The sequence below is a fragment of the Charadrius vociferus genome, unplaced genomic scaffold, assembly GCF_000708025.1.
Source record: "Charadrius vociferus isolate BGI_N301 unplaced genomic scaffold, ASM70802v2 scaffold560, whole genome shotgun sequence".
In the NCBI taxonomy this organism is placed as follows: Eukaryota; Metazoa; Chordata; class Aves; order Charadriiformes; family Charadriidae; genus Charadrius; species Charadrius vociferus.
In genome coordinates, this window is record NW_009646459.1 from 1,068,457 (window position 1) to 1,089,359 (window position 20,903).

Sequence of the window (20,903 nt, forward strand, 5' to 3'; positions counted from 1 at the left end):
GAACCTGAAAAATTCACACTGCAGTCTCCTTTATCTCTGAGTAAGCAACTGTAGAAATCTTTGTTTATTTTCTGCAAGTATTGTAGCAAAGGACTAGTTTTAGGAAGCAGTTTGGGGGTGTGTTTTTAGTGGGTGCGTTTGCTGATGAGTTTCTTCTTCTCTTAGTGCCCAATCCAGTTGGTTTTCAGGGACTAGCATTCCTGGCTTCTTCCTGTTTCTTTCTGTGTATTTTCATCAAACTTTCTTCAGACTAAAGCCCATATTTTCCAGGTTTTATTTTTCAACTTTATATACTAACGCTTTACTTCATATAGCATCTTCTTTTGGCTATACACGCAGTTGATATTGAAGTATATCTAACAGTTCTCTGACTTCGTTTGTAGAACATTTCTTACATGGATGATAAGCATCAAAACACAAACACATGCACATTAAATTAGGATTTTTTATTAGTCCATTAATAAAAGGTCTCTGAAATAACACATCTCAGTTATAACTGAGATGTCTATAACCAGAAGAACCGTCCTTTACTTAAAATATACTAATTCTGTCCTTTCTTTTGTCTTTTCTGAGCACTCCAAGAAAGACTAATGATTTCAGAAAGTAGATATGTGCTGTTATTTTAAAACATATTATTGTAGCAAGGATCTGCGAACTTGTAATCTCTAGCTTCTTCTGAACAGAAATGAAACAGTGATTACAAGCCACAAGCTTGGAGCACACATACATAAGATATGAAAGAAGAGAAAGATGTTTTATTTGGCTATAAATGCAAAACATCAAACCAGTTTCTGTTCTAAAATTGGAATGATGTGTCAAATGTTTAACCGTGATAACAGAATGAGTTTTGCTCTGCTTTTATACGAGGTTAGGTGAATGTTTGAGTAGCTACAGAGACAGATGAAGGCAAAACACCCCCTGTAAGTCAGCCGTCTGGTAAGATATTTTGGCTTTGAGTTCATATACATTTCTGTAGCAAACAATTGTGAACTGAAGATGAGTATAGAATTAAGAAGACACTTTGTGTCAACCCTTCCTTGATGTAAATTCCCATTTGTGGGGTGCTTAAAGATTTGCCTTACACTCCACTTCAGAGCACTTTTTATTGCTTCTGAGCATGCAGGAAGAGCATTCTTGTTTTGTCCAGAAGAGGATAGGCATCCTCCAGGTGGAGCAGTCAACCCGCTGTTAGAGCCATCAGCAGGTTGCCTCTGGCAGCAGAAGGGCCAGAGATGGGCTTACACAAGGTACCGCGTACTCTGGCTGTGGCTTGGCGGAACACCTCGCCCTGCCTGATCATAAGGGCGCTTTCAGATGGAGCCGCGCTGAGAGCCAGTGGACAGGCGTTACTGGGCCGACGCCAAGGGCTTCTTCGTAAGACCTTCCAAGGAAAATACTCTACCGTCACGTCCAATCCTTCAAGCTCTCGTTTCTCCTTTCCTGGTCTCTGTGCTTGCGTAAGGGCAGTGTTACAGGGTGGGGACGGGAGGGGTTCAACCGAAAAGTACTTTGTGCTGCCTGTGTTCTGCAAAAGCAACTCCAGGAGGAACTTGAGTTCACTTACCTTGTTTTTGTACCTAAAATTTCACTGTTCGTGCATTCTTCCTCAAAACAGCTCAGTTTTTCACTGCAAACCAGTGAGACGGTGAGCTATAAGCAGGACTTTTACTTCATCCAAGACCACGGTGTACCTGTGTCATGGGTGGAATTTGAGAATATGATAAAAGCCAGATGTCTAGTCTCTGAATAACCTTTTCATTGTACTTCATCCCCCCTCCTCCCATTTAGTTTCCAAAACAAGCATCTATTAGTGGTGAGGTGATTTCATCCATCTCATTCCTTTTGCTAATCATGCTTTGAAACTTTAAAAAAAACCTTCAACATCATGTGAAAGTTTAATTGTAAAAGTATTTTTGTGTATAGAGGGAACAGCATGGAAGAAACATGATTTACTCACCTAGGAAAAGTGTTTGTCAGTTGTAGGCTTCACTGCAGATTAAACTTTTGCATTGGTAAATACAGAAGCCGGAAAATGTATATATACAATGTAAAGTAGGGTTGGTGATCCAGTCGTGGGTTGGAGAGGAGGGATTCAGTTCAGAAAGGTGACGGTCACCGTTGGGTTAATGTTGCTCTCCTTTGCAGGTTATAGGTGTTCATTCAGAGCAACCCATTGGAGAGATTATTTATTTTAGATGGAAGAAATTAACTTTGTGATATGTAATAGCTGCAGAGCAGCTTGGGAAACTGGTGATATATCACATATGACACAATGGTGAGGCAGTGCAGCCCATAGGGATTATGACATATTGCTGTGAATATTCAGAGCTGCTCTTTCCAAAATAGCAGAATGCTGCTGTACCTAGAAAAGTCAGGAAGGATAACTTTTGTTCTGAGAAATACTGATTTGAGAGGACACTAAGAATTATTTAAAGATTATTAATTTATTGAGCTGTAAGAATGTCTGAACCAAGAAAGGGCAAGGACAGTATTTCAGCCTCCAGCCTCTCTCTCTTCCTTTCATAAAAATTTGGTATCTGTCTCTGATCCACCTTTGAGAAACAGGGGTTTTTTTTGAGCTACTTCTGAAAAAGTATGTAGACCTGAATTATCAAAGCAAATATGCAGTAACTTGATTCCCAGTGCAGCTGATCCTTAAATAACTGGTCTGTGTACCACATAAAAGAAGTCATTTATGACACAAAAAGCTTATTTGACTTTGACCTCTGTTCTGAGTGAAAGATCCTTTTTTTTATCAATCCAGTAAATCATACCTGATTAGAATAGAGCTTTCTAAAGTAACTTAATTTACTTCTTCAACAAGGAGCATTCATTAAAAAGAAAAAAAAACATTTCTTTTTCTAATACTTTTGGCCACATCATCCATTGCATCAGGTGCAGCTGTATGGGAGGCAAGGAATTTTGTAAGCCAGAATTTTGGAAGTATGTGAAGTAGTCTGTTGGAAAGGAAGAGGAGGTAGTTCCCTAATTTAAGTTTCTGAAGTCCATCTTCTATTACTAGGGTTTCTGCTGAGATCTGTTGAGAGCTTGTGCATAGCCAGAAACTACTCAGCAAGGTGTTGAGCTGTTCAGCATGTTAGGCTCTCAAAATCCGTCAGAAAATGGGGAGCTATGTCTGTAGAAAACAAACTTTGTCTGTATCTTGTTCGTTCTCACACTGATGGGGAGTCTGGAGCCATATGTTAAGGTACAGTATCACAGAAACCATGCTCTGTGACTGGCTCTCTAAACCCACCAGATTTGAAAGACGCCTGTATTGCCTTTTAATTTATGACTGAACAAACATTAACCACGGCTTTTAAAAAATACAAACTTTCACTGAACACAGAGTATGTATGTCTGGCAAGGGATCTTTAATCTGTTTGGGTAAAGCACAAGTGATCTGGAAAAATACGACTAACTCCAAAGTCAGACTCCCTCTTCTCTGAAAAGCCTGTGTTGCCTGTTTATTTGACAGTAAATGAGGACCTGACACAATTTAAAAAAAATAAAAAAAAAGAGGAACTCCAATCTCAGCTAAAAAATTTTTGAAAGGTGATACCATCTTTTATGTGATTGGAAAGACAATGGATAAGTGTCAGTAGCGCTTTTAGTAACTGGCCTTGAACTGATTTTTAACTGTCTGTCTTTGCCCAGGTCTTTCAGGACTGCAGACTCTTGCTTCCCAAATCAAATATCCCTATATGAACAGTATGGATTATTGACATTAAAAACGCTGTGCCATCAAAATAAAGTTAGAGATTCTCAGACAAGTTCTGATGCTGTTTACTTGTTAATCTCTAAGCAAGGGGTGTTTTTTGAGTATCTTGCCTATAGCAATAGCTGTATTTCAGTAGAAATTCAAACAAAGGGATATGAAACACATTTATCTTTCAATCCCCTAGAAATGTACCGTTCTTGTAAATACAACTGTAATATAAAATTCTGGTTTAACTCAGCTGTAGTGGTCCCACTGAAAGCAAGAAAACATGTGAAATTTATGTTATGAAAATTCTAGAGAAAGCAGCAATGCCAGCTCCAAGTACATATGCATTTAAAAAAAAAAAAAAGATGAAGATGCCACAGGGAGAAAAGCAGTCTTGAGGCAATCCTAGGAATGTCATGACTTAGGATAATTCTCTCCCAGGCATTGCAAAAATTTTAGGCAATTCTCAAAATTCTGAATTAATTACTTGTGGGAAATTGCTTTTTTGAGATGATAATTGTAACTGTTCCTGTATATAAAACTCAATTGTGCTCTTATCATACAGAGGAGAAAATTATCTTCATTCTGCTCAAACATTTTTACAGGCTTATTGCAGAGAATACTGTCTCTTTTTAATACAGAAAGCCTGAAAATTCACTGTCCTCCTGCAGCTTACTCTTCCCACAACCTGAAAGAAGAGCATTTCCTTTCAAATAATTTCCTGCAGTGATTTCTGAAGCTTGTTCAGTAAGGCATTGTCATTTGGTGTGATAAGGCTTTAAGAGATTTTATAAATGAATGATTTGTATGTTAGTATCAAAACCCTGTTCTGTCCAGCCAAACTGTACACCCTTGGGTACCCATAAGTCATCACCTAAGTAGTCGTGAGCTGCTTTAATCTGAGAACTTTTCATAGTTTTATATTTGGAAATGTTAATAAACCCCCAAATAAAATCTTAATCTGAATTTAAAATGGGTTAGAGGTTTTCATCGTCTCCCCACACTGTTTCCACCACTATGGTTTCCTACCTTATCCGGCTGTTACAGCGCTTCATTAGGATTCAAATTTGTCTCTGCTAAGTTCAGATGAATAAATTAGACTTCATTACGCATAATTTACTATGAATTGAACAGACACCGAAAAAAAGCCAAAGACTGTAATGACTTATTTACATTTTTCTAAGTAAATTGTGATGATATTCTGTGTATCAGTTTTCTGTACAGCTTCTGAACACAGATGATGTTACAGAGCAGAAGAAAAGAAAATGGTACATTACAATTTTTGCCATTCATTTTATTCATGAGCTGGATACTTTGATCAAATTTCTTTACTGTTCTATTGTGTGTCCCAAGAGAAAGAATATTTCAAGTGTTATTTGGCAGTAATTAAACATATTCCAGAATTGGTGTGTTTTGTAGAAATCATTAAGCAGTTAATATCTGTATTTGTGAAAGATGTACTCTACAGTATGTGGGGATAAATCTAGTAAAATTAGCAAGACTAGCATGTGTCTGTTTTTATTGAGAGATGAGGCCTGTTCATGAGTTGAGCAGCACAAATATGTTTGACCCCAGCTTTATATTGTCTGTATTCTCTTGTGGCCTCACGGGGAAGGTGGGAGTTCAGTAGCTTGCCAGTCTGCATTGGGAATTTGAAGGTATGGGGCTTGAGGTAAAGATCTTTCGCAACTTTGAGCACAGCGGAGCCATTGGCTCACTTATAGGCAGGCCTACATGTGCACATTTATATGTAATCAATATGAAATTAACACGAAATCACAGAAGCTATACTCATACTCTGATGGCCAGAAGAGTCTTGTCTGCACACAGTAAAATAATGAGGGAAGTCTGCATGGGGAAAGCAAGGGTAGGAAGAAACTGCAGGAGCAACAAGCCAAGCCTGTTCGGACCCGTTCAGCTGAATCATTCAGAACAGAGCTAGCTGATGTGGCAGGGAAGATTACCTTCTTTGCTCTAATCACAGCTCTGTTAATCAAATTATTTGTTCTTCAGCTTTTGTGGAAAAAAATAAATTATTTTTTAGGAACAAAGAGTTTGGGACAGGAATATAGAAAAAAAAGTGCTGCAATTATTTTGATAAAAGAAGTGAAGCTTTTTGTGGAGTCATACATTTTTAGTGCACATAGCTGGGAAACTGTCAAGAGTGTCCTGAAAATGTAAAATGTTGTTTCCTGCCTGCAGTTGAACCATCCTCCCAGGAAGCATTTTGTAAATTACTTGAATAGAAAATAGATGTGAAAACAGTTCAAGTCAATTTGCTTTAAACATTCAAACACCTTTGTTATTATTTTCACCACTTAATGCCTTTTCCTTGTCTTATGTAGGTACATTAAACGTAATTTCTGAATATCTTCCTAAAAATGGAATTTACTTGGGGTATTTTGTAATATTTTAGTCTTTGAAAATCTGTAATGCAGTTTTGGTTCTCACTTCTGTGCTTCCTGTACTCATTCAATGCAGGTCATCAACTGTTCCAGTGTTATAAAATGACTGATTTGGATCAGAATTGCTCTAAAGTACAAACGATATCCAAAGAATGAAAAAACTCACTCATTCTCTCATTCTTGCTGTACAGTAACTGTATGTACAGCAATGAAAATAGTGTTACGGAGCTCTTAACTGTGGTGTGCTGTTTGCAAAGGGTAGCTGAAGCTGCCTGCCACCGTGTGTCTGGTTTGCCGTCACAAAAGACCAGCTTCATTTGTATAAAATGAGAAACATTGCTGTTTGCCAGCTTGTTATTATTAAGTGTTGTTACTAAAGTTATTAAGTTATTATTATTATTAAGTGGTGTTACTAAAACTTGTCATGATCCAAGTAAAAGTGGCTATGTGTCACCTGTAGTCTCCAAAGGCTGTTAAAGACGTGCACAAATAAGGGGTAAGAACTGCACATTAGAATTACAACAGCTGTGTTCATTTCTCACTTACGTCAATTTGTGATCAGACTTCTGAACTGGCTGTGTTGAGGAAAACTTCAGTTCTGTATCAGATCACATGAGCTGTGTTGATAGCAAGGTCAACCTCTGCATCTCTTTAAGATTTTGTTTTGTATTTTACCTCTCAGGTTGGTACAAGAGGATGTGGGAATGGACATCCCCTTTGCTGAGGGTGTATTAAGCCCCGGTTCTACAGAGATGAGACCCGGTGAGAGAAGTTCTTACTCATTTTCTTAATTATATCTTATACGCTTGGCATTTAATTATTCAGTGAGAAGGATGTTTCTGCGCTGGTAAAGAAACAGTTCAGTGTTAAAAAGTGTTAAGTTTGCTTTATTTAGTCAATTTTCTTCTTCACTTAAGAAATGATAATTGTAGTGTACCATTTTCTCTTGTGCATTGTTGTCATCAGTTGTTTAGTCCTTGTGAATTTTAAATAGTATCTATTATTTATCTTATATTTGACTACTGTCTAAGTGAACTAAGTTAGCATTGGAATACTTCAGACTGAACAGCTTGAAATGTGCCACACAGTGCAGTGGCAAGGGGCAAAGCCATACCTAGCTTTTGTCTTTTTGAGGACTACTTTTATTTAGGACTGATTAAGAGACTTAGAGGTATTTTTATTTCTGTTGTTGTATTGAATAAGATATTGTATAGTTAAAACTAAAGACATAGCTATTTGCAAATCAGCACCATTCTAACAGCAGCAAGTGCGTAAGAGAACAAATATTTTCACTCATAGTAATTTCTCCAGGATTCGGCGATGTCTTGGTTCATAACTTAAATTATTTGTATATTGCTCTTTAAATTCTTAAACATTGTGGGTCAGAGCATGTCCAAGGCTTGATTTTTGTCTGCAGATTGCAAAAAAGTGCATCTGGATTTTGCATAATTTAAGAGCTCGCAGCTACATCTGCCATTACTGTAGATGCTTGTTGTATTTCTTTAAACATTAATATTGATATTTGTGTTTTGTGTTATATGGTGTTAAATGGCTTGGTGTTACTAAAATTGATCTGTCCCGGTGTGTTTGAAAGTGATTCTTAAATATTTGGGAGACAACTTGTACGCAGAGGAGATAAAATTCTTTTTTTCTTTCTCTTTTTTCAGAACCTCCTAATTCTCTTGATCTTAACGGTTCCCATCCCAGAAGGATAAAGCTCACTGCTCCAAATATCAATCTCTCTTTGGACCAGAGTGAGGGGTCTGTACTTTCTGATGATAATTTGGATACTCCAGATGAAATTGACATCAATGTAGATGACCTTGACACTCCTGATGAAGCAGATTCTTTTGAATACACTGGACAAGGTAATGTTCTGGATTGAAAATGCAGAGTTCACCTCTGTTTCTTTCTTTACTGCTTGCGTGATCAGTCTCATGTCTGTCAGGCTATTAATATGGTTAAAGCATTTGAAAGTTAATGCTAGGAGTCCACATATTTTTACTGTCTGCTATATTTTAACCTTTCTTCCCCTCTGTAAAGTCAGAGAGCTGAAAGTAGTGATACAGGTGGTCAAATAAAATAAGAAGAGCTACTTGAAGAGAATCAAATTCAAAGTCCTGTCTTTGTCCAGTACCATAGGACTTGCCTGAAAAGAGTGGTCCAAGAAGCAGAAAGCAGTTGCTGTCTGTTGTAGAGAACAGTACAGCTAACTGCACCTCCGTGTAGCTCTGGCCAGCTCTAGATTACGGTTACATCAGTAGTACTTCGGGATATAACCTTTTGCAAAATGCGTTGGCTGACGTAAGCTGCACCAAAGACCTTGCAGTGCATAAATGAAGTAGACACAGTGTGGTGGTAGAGGTCCTTTGCTAGTGAGAAAGGTCTTTTTATATCCATGGAAAGCTGAGGCATGGAGGGTGTATGCCGGGCAGGATAAAGCTAGCTTAGGTGATGGAACAAGAGAATTCCTCATTCCAGTGATTTAAATATGCTCTCTCAGCAGGGCTAGTTCTACACTGTACAAATACACACTGAAGAGTGCAATGGATATTTCAGTCTTCCTGTAAAATTGTTTTGCACTGTCTCACTCGTTTTACTTACCCTCACGGTGTACGAAATAGGGTGTTGAACACTCATTGCTCGCTGGTACCTTAAGAACCATATAAGAACTATATTCATTAATGTAAATACATAAATATCATGAGCTATTTGAGGGGACAATGAGTGTGACCATTTTACAATCTACAACAGGAAGAAACTTTAAAAATGGATCCATTTAAACGGAATTTTCCCTTGCATTTAAATTCTCTATTGCTAGTGAGGTCACTATAATTTAAAAATTGTATGCTCTTTTGAGCATACGAGAACCGTTGCATCAGTTTAAGTGATACTGCTAAAGAGGCATTACTGTGTACTCAATCATGCATGGGCGTCTCTAATGTCACTTCTCATTAGAAGGCCGATTTCCTTATGGGTAGATGCAGAGCATAGTGATGAGCTGCTTGATGGTTAGAATATTTTGTAGCAAAGGTTAAAACTAACACAAACACACACACACACACACACTCTCACACACAGAGCAGTGTGTGCTTGCAGTTTTAGGCTGTTGTGGCCACTGTGTGAGTCCAAAAATCTCTCTCTGCAGTGGAACAGATTTTGCCTTTAAGCCCTCAAGCAAATAAATTCAACTCCAATGATTTTGGCAGCAGTTATATTTATGGCAAGCATTTCTTCCCAGCTTTTTTTTGTTGCTTTCTACATTTATTTGCTACGGTTGGACCAGTTTCCCCGAACTCCTAAGTGAAGAAGAAGTCAAGGTGCCCGTGTTTTTGGTGACATTTTTACAGTTGTGTAGTTTGATTTTAGACATACTTAATCAGCAAAACATCCTCCGCTTAGATGACTTAGGAATAGAGAGTAGAAAAGGAAAAAAAAATATCACTTTTAATCAAAATAGGCTGGCAATAAAATAGGTAGGCTATATATTACATGAATCTGATAGCTAAGAGTATAGGCATAAGAACTAGTGCAGAATGGTTTATTTGCATGGTAAGTAGCCTTTGTTATCTTTGTACTTCTGTCACTCTAATGTTAAGCAGTATGCATTCTGCTGTTACCAGGAATCATAATCTCCCACTGATCAGTGTTTCTGGACTGTTGTGACAAAGCCAGGGAAGTAAATATTGAGAAGATGTTAACTGTTGAGACTGTAGAGAGCAGTGATTTTTAGCTTGTGACACTCAAACTGCTGAAGGTCCATTTGAACTGTAAAAGGCAACTGAGAAAAGCAGGCCTGTTGTCACGATCAAATGGTCCACTTCGTTGCTGGAAAAGTGGTGGCTCTGCAATACAAGAAATATTGAAACGCCTTTGTTTAAAAGAAAGATGAAGAAGAATCATCACGACTGCAATGTGCAAGAAAATAGATGAGAGCAGAAATACTGAAGTACTTGTCTTACACTAGTACCTGACTTATTTAGGGGTTGGCCAATCATCAGTTTCACAGGGTGGGTTTTTTTGTCACTAATACCTTGTATTTAAACATTCTCTTTAAGAACCTCCCCTTGTTTCTGAAATGAGCTTTTTATGATTATTACATTAGATGGCAGAAAAATTGCATTTCTGAAAACCGCGTGTGCATATAGGTGGAAGCCTCTCCCCAGATCAGGGTTATTTGGAGTGTAGAAGAGTGTTTATTATTTTGTGTACAGATGTTTATTTTCTTTCTGAATTCCACACTGGTGCGTCTTTCTCTGCAAAATCAACACACCGCAGAGTAAAGCCTAGCCACTTCTTCAGGAGGAGGTGATCCGGTACCATTTCTATAAAAAGAAAAATGCGTTTGGCCAGTTCCAGCATTTTAAGTTTTATCAGGATCTCTTTTCATTATTTGCAGTTTCACCCCCAAAAAACAAGTTATCAAACCTGGAATACAATTTCAGCGTTAGTCTGGCAGTTACCTAGCCCAGCCCCTTTTCACTAAAGCCACTCTGCCAGCTATAGTTCTTTCCCTCAGGCCTACTCTTTCCACGCTCTGAGGAACCAGCTGCCCAGGCAGTTTTCCTAGGCTGTTCTGATAATCCCATCTATCTATTCTGAAAGCACCTGAGCTGCATAACAGTGTCCCATGGGGACTACGTATCTGTAAAGGAATGGACCGCCTTGCGATGGCCTGTCAAAGTTTGCATAGCTTGACTGCATGCATGTAGTTTTCATGTTATTTCCCTTATTACACCTTTACAAAATTAACATCACACAAAATTGCATTAAGATATCTAGGTTTGGAGGGGGCGGGGTTATGCATTTTGTAAGCTTGTTCCCAATGTCCTGGAATATGTAATATTTCAAAACTGAAAAGTATATTATTAAACATCATAAGCATTGCACCCTGAGAAAGCATGAATACATGCTTCAGTTCCACAGTGTATAATCTACTGAAAAGCAACTGGTAAACCAATTTGAAATAGTATACTTGAAAAAAAATATCACCTTTTGCAGTCTGTTCTTCTTCCCAGCCTTAGATCTCCTCAAACTCCTTTTATTTGCAGTTCCTAAGGACAAAAGGCTTATGTCATCACATTATACATGCACGCATATGTATTTCTTGATCTTCCATCCCTGTTTCCACCATTAATACAATTTTCCTTGAATATGTTTTTAACGCATTGGCTGGTTAGACAGTGAGGTGGGAGGTGAAATATTACTTATTCCTTGCAAGATTCCTTGCTGGCAGGAATTAGGTAAAGAAAAGAATTGGTGATAGACTCAGCTTTTGTTGCACGTGGGAGAATCTACCTCAGAGAAGGGGATCTTCCGTCAGTATTATTCCCTAATAATACTTTGTGTTAGGGACAGAGAATACAAGATAGGCAGCAGTAGAAATTCAGACATTAGTCCTACTGTAACAACAAATGTGTGCTCAACCTAATATGTATTTTCAACAAAAGCTGAAAGCTTTCTTTTATGTTTTGAGGAACTTGGTATTTCTAACAAATTTGGTGAAATTATTGGTAGGTTTTAATGCAGAAATCAGTTTTACAAATTAATAGTACACGTATGTGTATGGTTCTTTGTGTGTAGATATATGTGTTATATACACAGTGTGCTATCTTATTTCAGATTTCATAAAGATAATTGGTTTAATTCTTATGGTAAACTGGTGTGGTTTAAGGATCATATACTTCCATTCATGTGTGTAGTTCAAGAAACAGCATTAATCAGTCATCCCAAGATAAACCAGTACGTACAAAGGTTTGAGGACTTTTGTGAAACATTGTGGTCTTCACTTCTTCTTGTCTACTAAAATTACTTTTGTTAGTTTATTCCTAACTTTTTTAGATCTCTCTGGTATTTTCAAATGAGATGCCTGATCAGCTTTTTATGTACACACACGTATGTCATTACGTATGTCACTACATCTTTGTTTACTGTTACCTTGCTTATTGACTTACATGATCAAATTCTGCTCATACAACTGCAGAGCCAGACTAATACTTTAAAAAGAACTGTTGATTTTATTTGTTTACTTCAAATATGTGTAATGCATAAAATCTATAGAATCTTTACTATGAAGATAAATTAATAATATGCACATAACCAGAAGGCAAAGATGCTTCAGCAAGAATAATAGTACAAAAGAGGGACTTTTTTTTCCCCAGGAAAAAAACAGTATGTTGTAACAATAACTAAAGAAAGAAATTAAATAATTCCAGCTGTGGCCAGAATCACTTTTCATGTCACTTTCTATATAAGCAGCCATTAAGTCTGAAAAACTGGAATGCAGTTAAATTTGTTGTTAAGAGCCATCTTGTCAATGTGCAATGGAAATGTAGATTTTGTTAATTACTTCACAGTTTTTCTGAAACTAAGAGTATCCAGCGGAGAGGCTGTGCTGTGAGACTTCATAGTCTCTTTTCAGCCACACAGTTTATTTATTGTGATCATTGTGTCTGTGAACTACATGTACCTGTTCTCTCTTTGCTTCTGGGAGGGAACTGGTATTTAAGCTCAATTGAAAGGCCCTGAGGGAGGCGAATACTGTGCTTAAGGTGTATGAGAAGTCAGCATTGTCTCATGATTGAAGCAGAGAAAGGTGAGCGTTCTTCATATTTGCTGGTGCTAGGTGTGAAGAGAGTGGAGACAACTAGGAAGAAGTTGAGAAGCTGTAGCTGTGTGGTAATTCCTCTCTAGACAAGAAGCATCACTGTGCTCACTTTTAGTTCCCTATTTTGCTTTTTAGTACAGTTGTCATACCTGCAACACAAAGACTTTTAAATACCTCCAGTGCAGTACCTCCAGTGAGCAGCTGGTTAGTTTTACTAACTGGATGCAACAATGCAAAAAACCCATGGTGGTATTCTGCGTAGTGACAATTGTTGCTGTTCTTTTTATGTTCATAATGATCAAAAGTTTAAAAAACCCAGAAACTTCTCATTTACTGACTGTTAGATGATCAAATTCTGCTCTTATTTATACCAGTGCAGATCCAGGGTAGTGCTGTAAAAGTGCAGTTGATTTCAGTCATCCATTTCAACTGTATGTAACAGAGAAAATATTTAGAACTTTTACAGGAAGATGTAATATATACAATTTTATTTTTCAGAAGAGCAGACTGCTACTAAGGATGCTTCCCAGGAAGAGTCTGAATCAATTCCAGAGTACACAGCTGAAGAGGAGCGAGAGGACAACAGGTTGTGGAGAACAGTGGTTATTGGAGAACAAGAACAAAGAATTGATATGAAAGTGATTGAACCTTACAAAAAGGTCATTTCACATGGAGGTAGGAAAACCCTGAATGCATTTTTTAGATTGATGTGAAAAATTGATACTTTATTGACCATGATTTATTTCTATTTAAGTTCAGTTATCATACTGGCAAGGAGAGAGAGTTTATTTTTCAGCCACGGCTGAAATCAACCTGGCTTTTAATTCAGTGTGGCAATGACTAATGAGTATTTTAAATACAAAGCAATTTCAGGAGCAACAAATAAACTGATGTACATGTGTCTGTAACAATCTGGTCATTGTAGGCTAAAACTGTCTTAGAGTAAGAAAGAAAACTTCTGTGCTATAGAAAAAAAAAATGAAAACTTTATTCTGTGGATTTTGTGAAAGACTTTTGCATAAGGAAGTATAGTGCTCTGTGATTTGTTGAATGATGTATGTGGGTGCACAGATCTAAACAAGTAGAGTGGCGAAAGAAAAACATACAGTTTTCCCTGGGGCATCTATTCATCTGGCTAAGCTCCTTATGTTAGTTTTCTGCCATTTGTAGTTTGTCAGCAGATAGCACTTCACCAGCAACTGTTTAATGTTTTTTTCACATAATTTGTTAATGATTATCAAATAGCATATCAAAGAAAACATTTAAAGTAGGAAAACGACCTCATGTACTTGCTATATTGTCTCCTTCGCTCATCTGCTCCCTAACCTCCTCAGAGAATTTGTAGTTCTGGTGTTACTAACACACGTCTGTATAAATTAATTCAAATGGATAAATATTGCTATAGCTATTGAAGGAAGAAAATGAAGCAAAGCTTTTTAAGTGCCTTTTCCTTGGTGTCTCAGGTTTAGATTATCTTTGGTTTCTATATGTTTGGGGGACGCTGTTTACCAGCTGTTAAGTGAGGTATTAAGTAAGGATGAGTTGTTCTGTTCCTGCAAAAACTGAGGCAGGTAACTCAGAATCTCAGAGTTTATATGAGGATGCTTCTGTTACAGTGTTGCTGATCCATAACATCATTTAAAGGTAAACCTTTGGTTCCAGTAAATTTTCAGTGTCAAATTGCTATCTGGTAAAAGTGACATAAATAAATTATGCTTATTTATATTACCTGAGGATGTGGTCCTCAAATTTGCACATTTATATTAAAAGCAGATAAATGCTAGCCTACAGATGTTCACAGTGGCCAGTGTGCAGAAGGTTTAGTCAGAATTAATAAAGACATTTAAACCTCCAAGCATTTTCCTGCTGTAACAACACCATAACAACACCATCCAAGATTTATGAATGTGATGACACCTCAGACACAGTTTAGCAAACAGACACAGATGGCATAATTTAGGAAACAAACATAAAATATTTTGAGGCCTTGCTAATGGTGTTTATTTATATGGTTTTTGTATGCTGTGAACTAGTCTAGGTACATTTGCGGTGAAAACTGTCGCGTATAGTTCCTACTAGATGCTGATGTATAAATTTATACCAGCTTTTATGAAAAATAAATACCAGTCCATTTTAGTGGGTGGAGAAGTAGCTCCTAAGTGAGCGCTCCTTGACTCTTGAACAAGGACTGGTTCCAATGGCAGACATCTCTGATGGGCAATTATGAAGTACATAATAACGTACACATTGATGGAAGTCTAGGTCATTCAGCTTGGTTCTCAGTGTGAAATACTGAGGATTCAAACTTTACATGTCTGACATCTTGTTTTGTTAGGTCACTCAAACCTAAGATAAAGAACACTATGTTTCCTTTACTTTGAATGGTCAGTAACTTAGCCATTGTAAAAGAAACGGTGTGAGATGTAACAATAAGTTTGAGCCCACCACTGGCTAAATCAGAAATTTTGCCTGAAATCTAGCCATATCACAGTGAGTTAAGGACTGTGTTTATGAAGATGTGAAAACGAAATCATTTTGATGCACGAGTTACAGGAAAACTTTGGACAGCTTGAACAGTTTCTACGTCATGGCAGCTAGGCCTATTCTGTATGATGTTCCCTTTGGCAACAGACTGGTGTCTTTGGAGTGCTTTAGAGGGCCAGGAATCTTTCCTTTAATCTCAAGATTAAGAACAGATTCTTGCTAAAATTAGTTAATTGCAAGTCAGGGTAAGCATCTCTTGATGATTCAGTGATCTACTGAACATTCCTCCCTGCCAAACAACAGATAACACCAAATGCAGAATCTAGATGGTAGCCACAAAATAGGAAAGAGAGCAGACTTGGCAGTCTAGGTGTGAGATTGCCTTCCACATATGTTGATGGAGAAATTTCTTAGAGATTTGTCTCTGCATAGGCTGTTTGAGAATTTGGGCAAATGGCTTTGACTGGCTTCTAGTGATGAATTAAAAAACACTTCTCTCTTGAGTGAACATTCCTTGTCTACAAGCATGTGTAAGAAAAAGTGGCTTAGATTTATTAGTGGGTTTTTATTCTGTGTGCTGTGAGGTGGCATCTGCACATAATCATTTTGCTTTACATGGACTGCAAACAGTGCTGTGTAATTTAGTAGACACACCTGCCAAAATGTGCTCTTGCTGCTAAACTCCTGAGCCAGCTGGACAGATTGCTTTATGGCAGCATGACAGAAATTTTCCTGTCTTTTAAGGATTTTTAAATTTGTGGAAGGAAGGAAATCTCCTCCCTATTTGTAAAGCTGAGGGGAAAAAATGCTGCTTATTCCATAATGATTTTGCTGAGGGATGAGTTAAGATGGGATAAGTGAAATGAGTACTGTCTCTTTGAAAGTATGTGGGTCTATTGAGAAGACAGAAACATAACAGAGATTAGTATTAAGTGGTGAGTGTTGTAGGTGGACTTCTTTTCTCTTTGTTTCTTTCAGAAGACTGGTATATTCCTTCAGGTCAAACTCTTAAAAGGTGTAGGTGCTGGAAACAGGACTAGAGTTTCTTCCCCCTCCCTGTGTATATCCTTGCTAGAGAATGCAATGCAACTCTTTGAATTTGACCTTGAAAGTTTCACTGGAACACTGAAGTCAATCACTCAAACCTATATCTATATCTATAGATATGCTGTTCATGTGTACTGGATCCTAACATGAGCTGGAGCTGTGACACACCATGCTGTGTCACATGGTTTAAAGTGGTTAGATCCACATTGCCCTTTGGCTTGAACTCAACCCCTAATGCTGAACTCTTCTGTCTGTCCATGTCCTCCAACAGAATGGAGAGCAACACTGCACTGTGGGACTGGAGAAGACAGTGGATATATGCTGGGCTGCTGTTGTAAAGTGGCTTCACTAAATCTGAAAGTCCAGCTGTAGACTAGCTGGCCTTTGGAATTTGAGAGACAGTAAAAAAGCTCCTTCAGCATGCTGGGGAGACAAGGGATGCCAGGATCATGGAAGGATAGAGTTGAGGCTAAGGACAGAAAGATTCCTGCAGTGTCCAAATGATTCTTCAGTGGATGAGGTCTAGGCTAGCTAGCATTCTTGACTCAATGTTGGTATTGTCTATGTCAATACATTGACAATATGTATTATCAGCATATCCAATGCATTGTATTTTGTCAAATCTACCAAATTAAATTCAGAAAGAAAAAAGTCCAACATAATCCTTCAGCAGGTTGCTTTGCCAAGCCTTGCTGTGAAACAATATGGCTCAAGGCAGGAGACTTACTTCTGACGTGCACATTTTTCTCTCAGATACTTATCCTTCTTTTGCTCCCCTTTGTAACTGGGGAGGCAGTGGAGGCAGTGGTGTTTTCCTGTCCTTTAAGGAACAGCTGAGAACCTTGAACGAAGAGCGCCTCTGTGCATGTCCTTAGGACTGGCATAGCATTGAGATTAATCAGCTGTGATTCTCCTTGGTGTGGATGACTTCATGGGCAAGTGCCTTGGAGCACCCATTTTGTCAGGAATTCTGGATTCTTTGAAGGTCTCTACAAAGCTGTGTAAGAAATTACTTCCCTGACGTAAACGTCTTATCCTTATTTCAGCCAGCTGAGGCTCAGCTTAGGTGTTCAGTGAGAAAGAAGAAAACAAACTTGTCTTTCACTCTTCCCTGGTTAGCACACATGGATTGTGTATTATCTCTGTCTTTCCATAGAGAATTTTGCTTTCATCAGCTGGCTGCAATGCAAGAAGTTCTATAAGCATTTGAGTTAGGCTTAGATACTGCTCTCTAGTATCCAAAAAGTACTGTAAAAATCTTAAAATCTGTGAAAGTGTTGTATTGCTGCCGGTATTATCCTTTAATTTGGTTGGGAATGTTTTCCTGTCTCCGAGGGAGATTCAGGGCTTCCTTCAGAAACATTATCATCTTTCCCTCATGGTTGGTTTCTCCCAGCCTCTTTTGAAAGGCTTTCAACGCATTATCTAAGTATATCCAGCTTCTATCTCTGTGCATCATTAGTGCTATCTACCTACAACCCTTTCTACAGCATCTTTATAAATTGCCTCCTGATTGCATGTGTCTTTTAAACAAAACTTTCAATTGAAATGCAGGAATATTTTGTATTTATTATTAATAATACAGAATTCTGTAGCAGCTGCAAAGGGTTGTGGGGAATATTAACCAGCATTAATCCATCATGAAAAAAAGAGTATTTTTCTTTTGGGTAACAGGCAACTGTCCTGGACTCCAGAACAGTAGTACTGCAACTTTGAGGGTTCACAGCTGTCACTAGGCAATGGTGCAGCCCAGAGAATGCCAATATTGGACAACTGCAGTGTCCAAGCTAAAAAAAGTCTTCTGTACAAAACTTGCAGCAAAGGATTTAACCAACACCCAGGAGCTTTTAAGGTATAGTGGGGTGCAGCGATAATTGTAATATCCCGAGGCCATTGGAGCTCTGTGAGCAAACTCAGGTTGGACTGTGAGACTTTGTGAAACATCATGCAAAAGATGCAAGATAACAAATGAAGGATATTTTCTGTAGACCCTTATTCCTCAGTCAAAGGTGAGCATTCAGCACACGATTGCTGTGGAGAAGCAGTGAACCAGGAATTCAGATAAGATTGTATTGCTTACAAAGTAGAATAAGGGTTTTTTGCTGGTCTCTATGAAAAGTTTACTAATAGTTGTGCTAAGTGTGTTTTTCAGGAATTCAACATAGCTGACTATCCTATTTCCTTATCACTTGATGATAGTTTGTACTTTTTTGGTCTTCTTCAGCAGTAGACATAATCATTCTATTCCAGGACTTTGAGATTTCTTTTTAAATTTATCTTGTTAAGAGCCTTTGACAAAGATAAAAATGCCTTTTTGTTTTTTTTTCCACAGGATACTATGGTGATGGTCTGAATGCTATCATTGTGTTTGCGGCATGCTTCTTGCCAGACAGCAGTCGAACTGATTACAACTATGTCATGGAAAATCTTTTCCTGTGAGTGATATGGGAGCAATGTGACAGAGGCTTTCGTGTTAGTACTCATAATTATGTAGTGAGAGATAACCTGTCTAATTAATTAAGAGGTAATTTTGGTCATTAGAAGGGGAGTGATCTGAAGGAAAATAGCAGCTTTAGATAAACTGCTCAGTGGAGTATTTTGGTATTCTTTACCTACGCACCCTCCCAAATTAAGGCGTGTTTGTCGGGACCAAATCTAACTGTGGTATCTCCCTAAATGTCAAAGAATGCAGTATCTTCAGCTTCTTGGGCCTACACTCATTGCACTGTTTCACTGGTGATTTCCAGCCCTTGCTGGGAACAATCAGCTGGAACTTGCCACCAGACTGGTTTTCACTGTTCATTGTTTATTATATATTATCATGATGTGTATTGTATTTTTAATATATACTGTGGCTGTGTTTAGGAGTCACAGGACCATTTTGTGACACTTGTTTTAAAAATGCAGGGTAAATGACAGTTGCTGACACAAACAGCTCTGAGTATATTTCCTGACTCCAGCTGCTTCTGATTCAGTTATAAGTGGCAGGGGCGAGTTGGGCAGGACACAAATTTGACCACATGAGCCCAAATTTATCACAGGAAAATTAGTCCTAATAGCAACGTGGTTTGGCAGCCAAAAACTGTGAAGGCAGCACTCCCCTGAAGTGCCTCCAGCCACTTCCACTTATGGCTGTTAAAAAAAATTAATCATCCCAGCGTTTTCTGTACTAAAACCCAGCAAGTCATTTCTAAAGCCAGCAGAGGCCTGGCCTTTGCCCTTTGCAGCTTACAAAGCACCAAGAACACAGACACAGTCTCCTTAAAACTCCGGTCCTTGAAGATGCACGTGGTGACAGCCAGTGCCTTCAACATTGTGCCTTCATGTGAAAAACAAGATTGGGCGCTTTAGTTTCCGGTCAGACCAACAGCTAGCATTTGTCTGGTAGAGCCTCGAAGACACCCATGTCATCTACAGTAACTGATTTACACAACGCCCAGTGATTTAGAGGGGAGGAATTACTACAGTGCTTTTAACTTGATAACTAGGGAACAAAGCTGTGAGTAGCTGTGGCTGACATTAAATAGTCATTCTTTGACTTCAGCCAAGAGCCTTGTTCATAGATAGAGCCGGTGGTAAATGGACTCTGCAGGGAAAACCGCTTCGAGCCTTAAGAGACTTTTCCACATCACTTGAGGATATTGCCAAAGTCAGTTTTATAACTCGATGTCTTTTTCTGGGGTAGTAGTATAAGAGAGAGTTCAGGTTGGATGTGAAGCTTCAGCTTATTTAAAGGCTTATAGACTCTTGGTTCTCTGTAAGACAACAAGAAAAGGAAAAATCAGATCACCCCTTTCTTTTGGTTGTAGTCTTATTAATTGCATTGAAATAGAGGGAGTGCAACAGTTTACAATATATCCAACTGACACATTTAAATATTTGTGAATTCTTTACTATTGAATTATACAGGGGTCTGGAGAGACCTGCAAATCACTAAATCTCTTCTCATTTTTTGTACAGTATGTTTCTGATAATTTCTTCTAGATTATGCAGATCCACACAGAACATTCTGCTGTTTCATTTGTGGCTACCTGATACAGTCTAGAGATAAGAAGTTTTTTTAAAAGGATCACAACTTGAAAAACTGCACTTTGAAATTCAAAACCAATGCTTCTTGCTCTCTGAGTGAGAGAATTGTTCTAGGCAATGAGAGGAATTCTGTCCATCTTTTCAAATAATAAAGGAATTACTATTATTACAAAATAATAAGAAATTAACAGTTAGGTAAGGTTTGCAAGAGAGCTCAGCATCCCTAAAATGGCAAATGGTCTAATTCAACCCACAGTGAATAAGAGCTGTTGCGTATATAAGTGAGATCTGACTAAAAAACTAGCAGAGATTCCTTTTTGTCGTAATATTCCTCTTATTCCTGATGAGAAGTATGCATGATTATTCTTATTATAACTGATTATTCATAATATTCACAATTCCCTTTGCACCTAGGCAAACAGAGCCATTTTTCAGACTGTCTCTGTTTCTGTAACTGAAAGGCTTGTAGTGTTTTCAGAAGTACTTATGCACACTTTTCTGTATGTTTCAGTGTCTAAATGCCTTTAAAGAAGTTGTGCCCTATGGGAGGGGCTAATTTCATAACATGTCAAATAGTCAGTAGGTTCAGTTAAATTAAGCTTTTTGCGTCAGAGTGTCCATACAA

At 38.1% G+C, this 20,903-nt stretch overlaps 1 protein-coding gene across 1 annotated transcript in view; it reads left to right on the forward strand.

The window, feature by feature from the left end:
- PRUNE2 (prune homolog 2 (Drosophila)) overlaps window positions 1-20,903 on the forward strand; it is a 159,460-nt gene that overhangs the window by 127,416 nt on the left and 11,141 nt on the right. Inside the window, exons 13-16 of the mRNA XM_009882758.1 lie at window positions 6,794-6,873; window positions 7,779-7,979; window positions 13,220-13,393; window positions 18,582-18,684. Of these exons, the coding sequence (XP_009881060.1) occupies window positions 6,794-6,873; window positions 7,779-7,979; window positions 13,220-13,393; window positions 18,582-18,684 (558 nt within the window). The remainder of the gene's footprint in view (window positions 1-6,793; window positions 6,874-7,778; window positions 7,980-13,219; window positions 13,394-18,581; window positions 18,685-20,903) is intronic.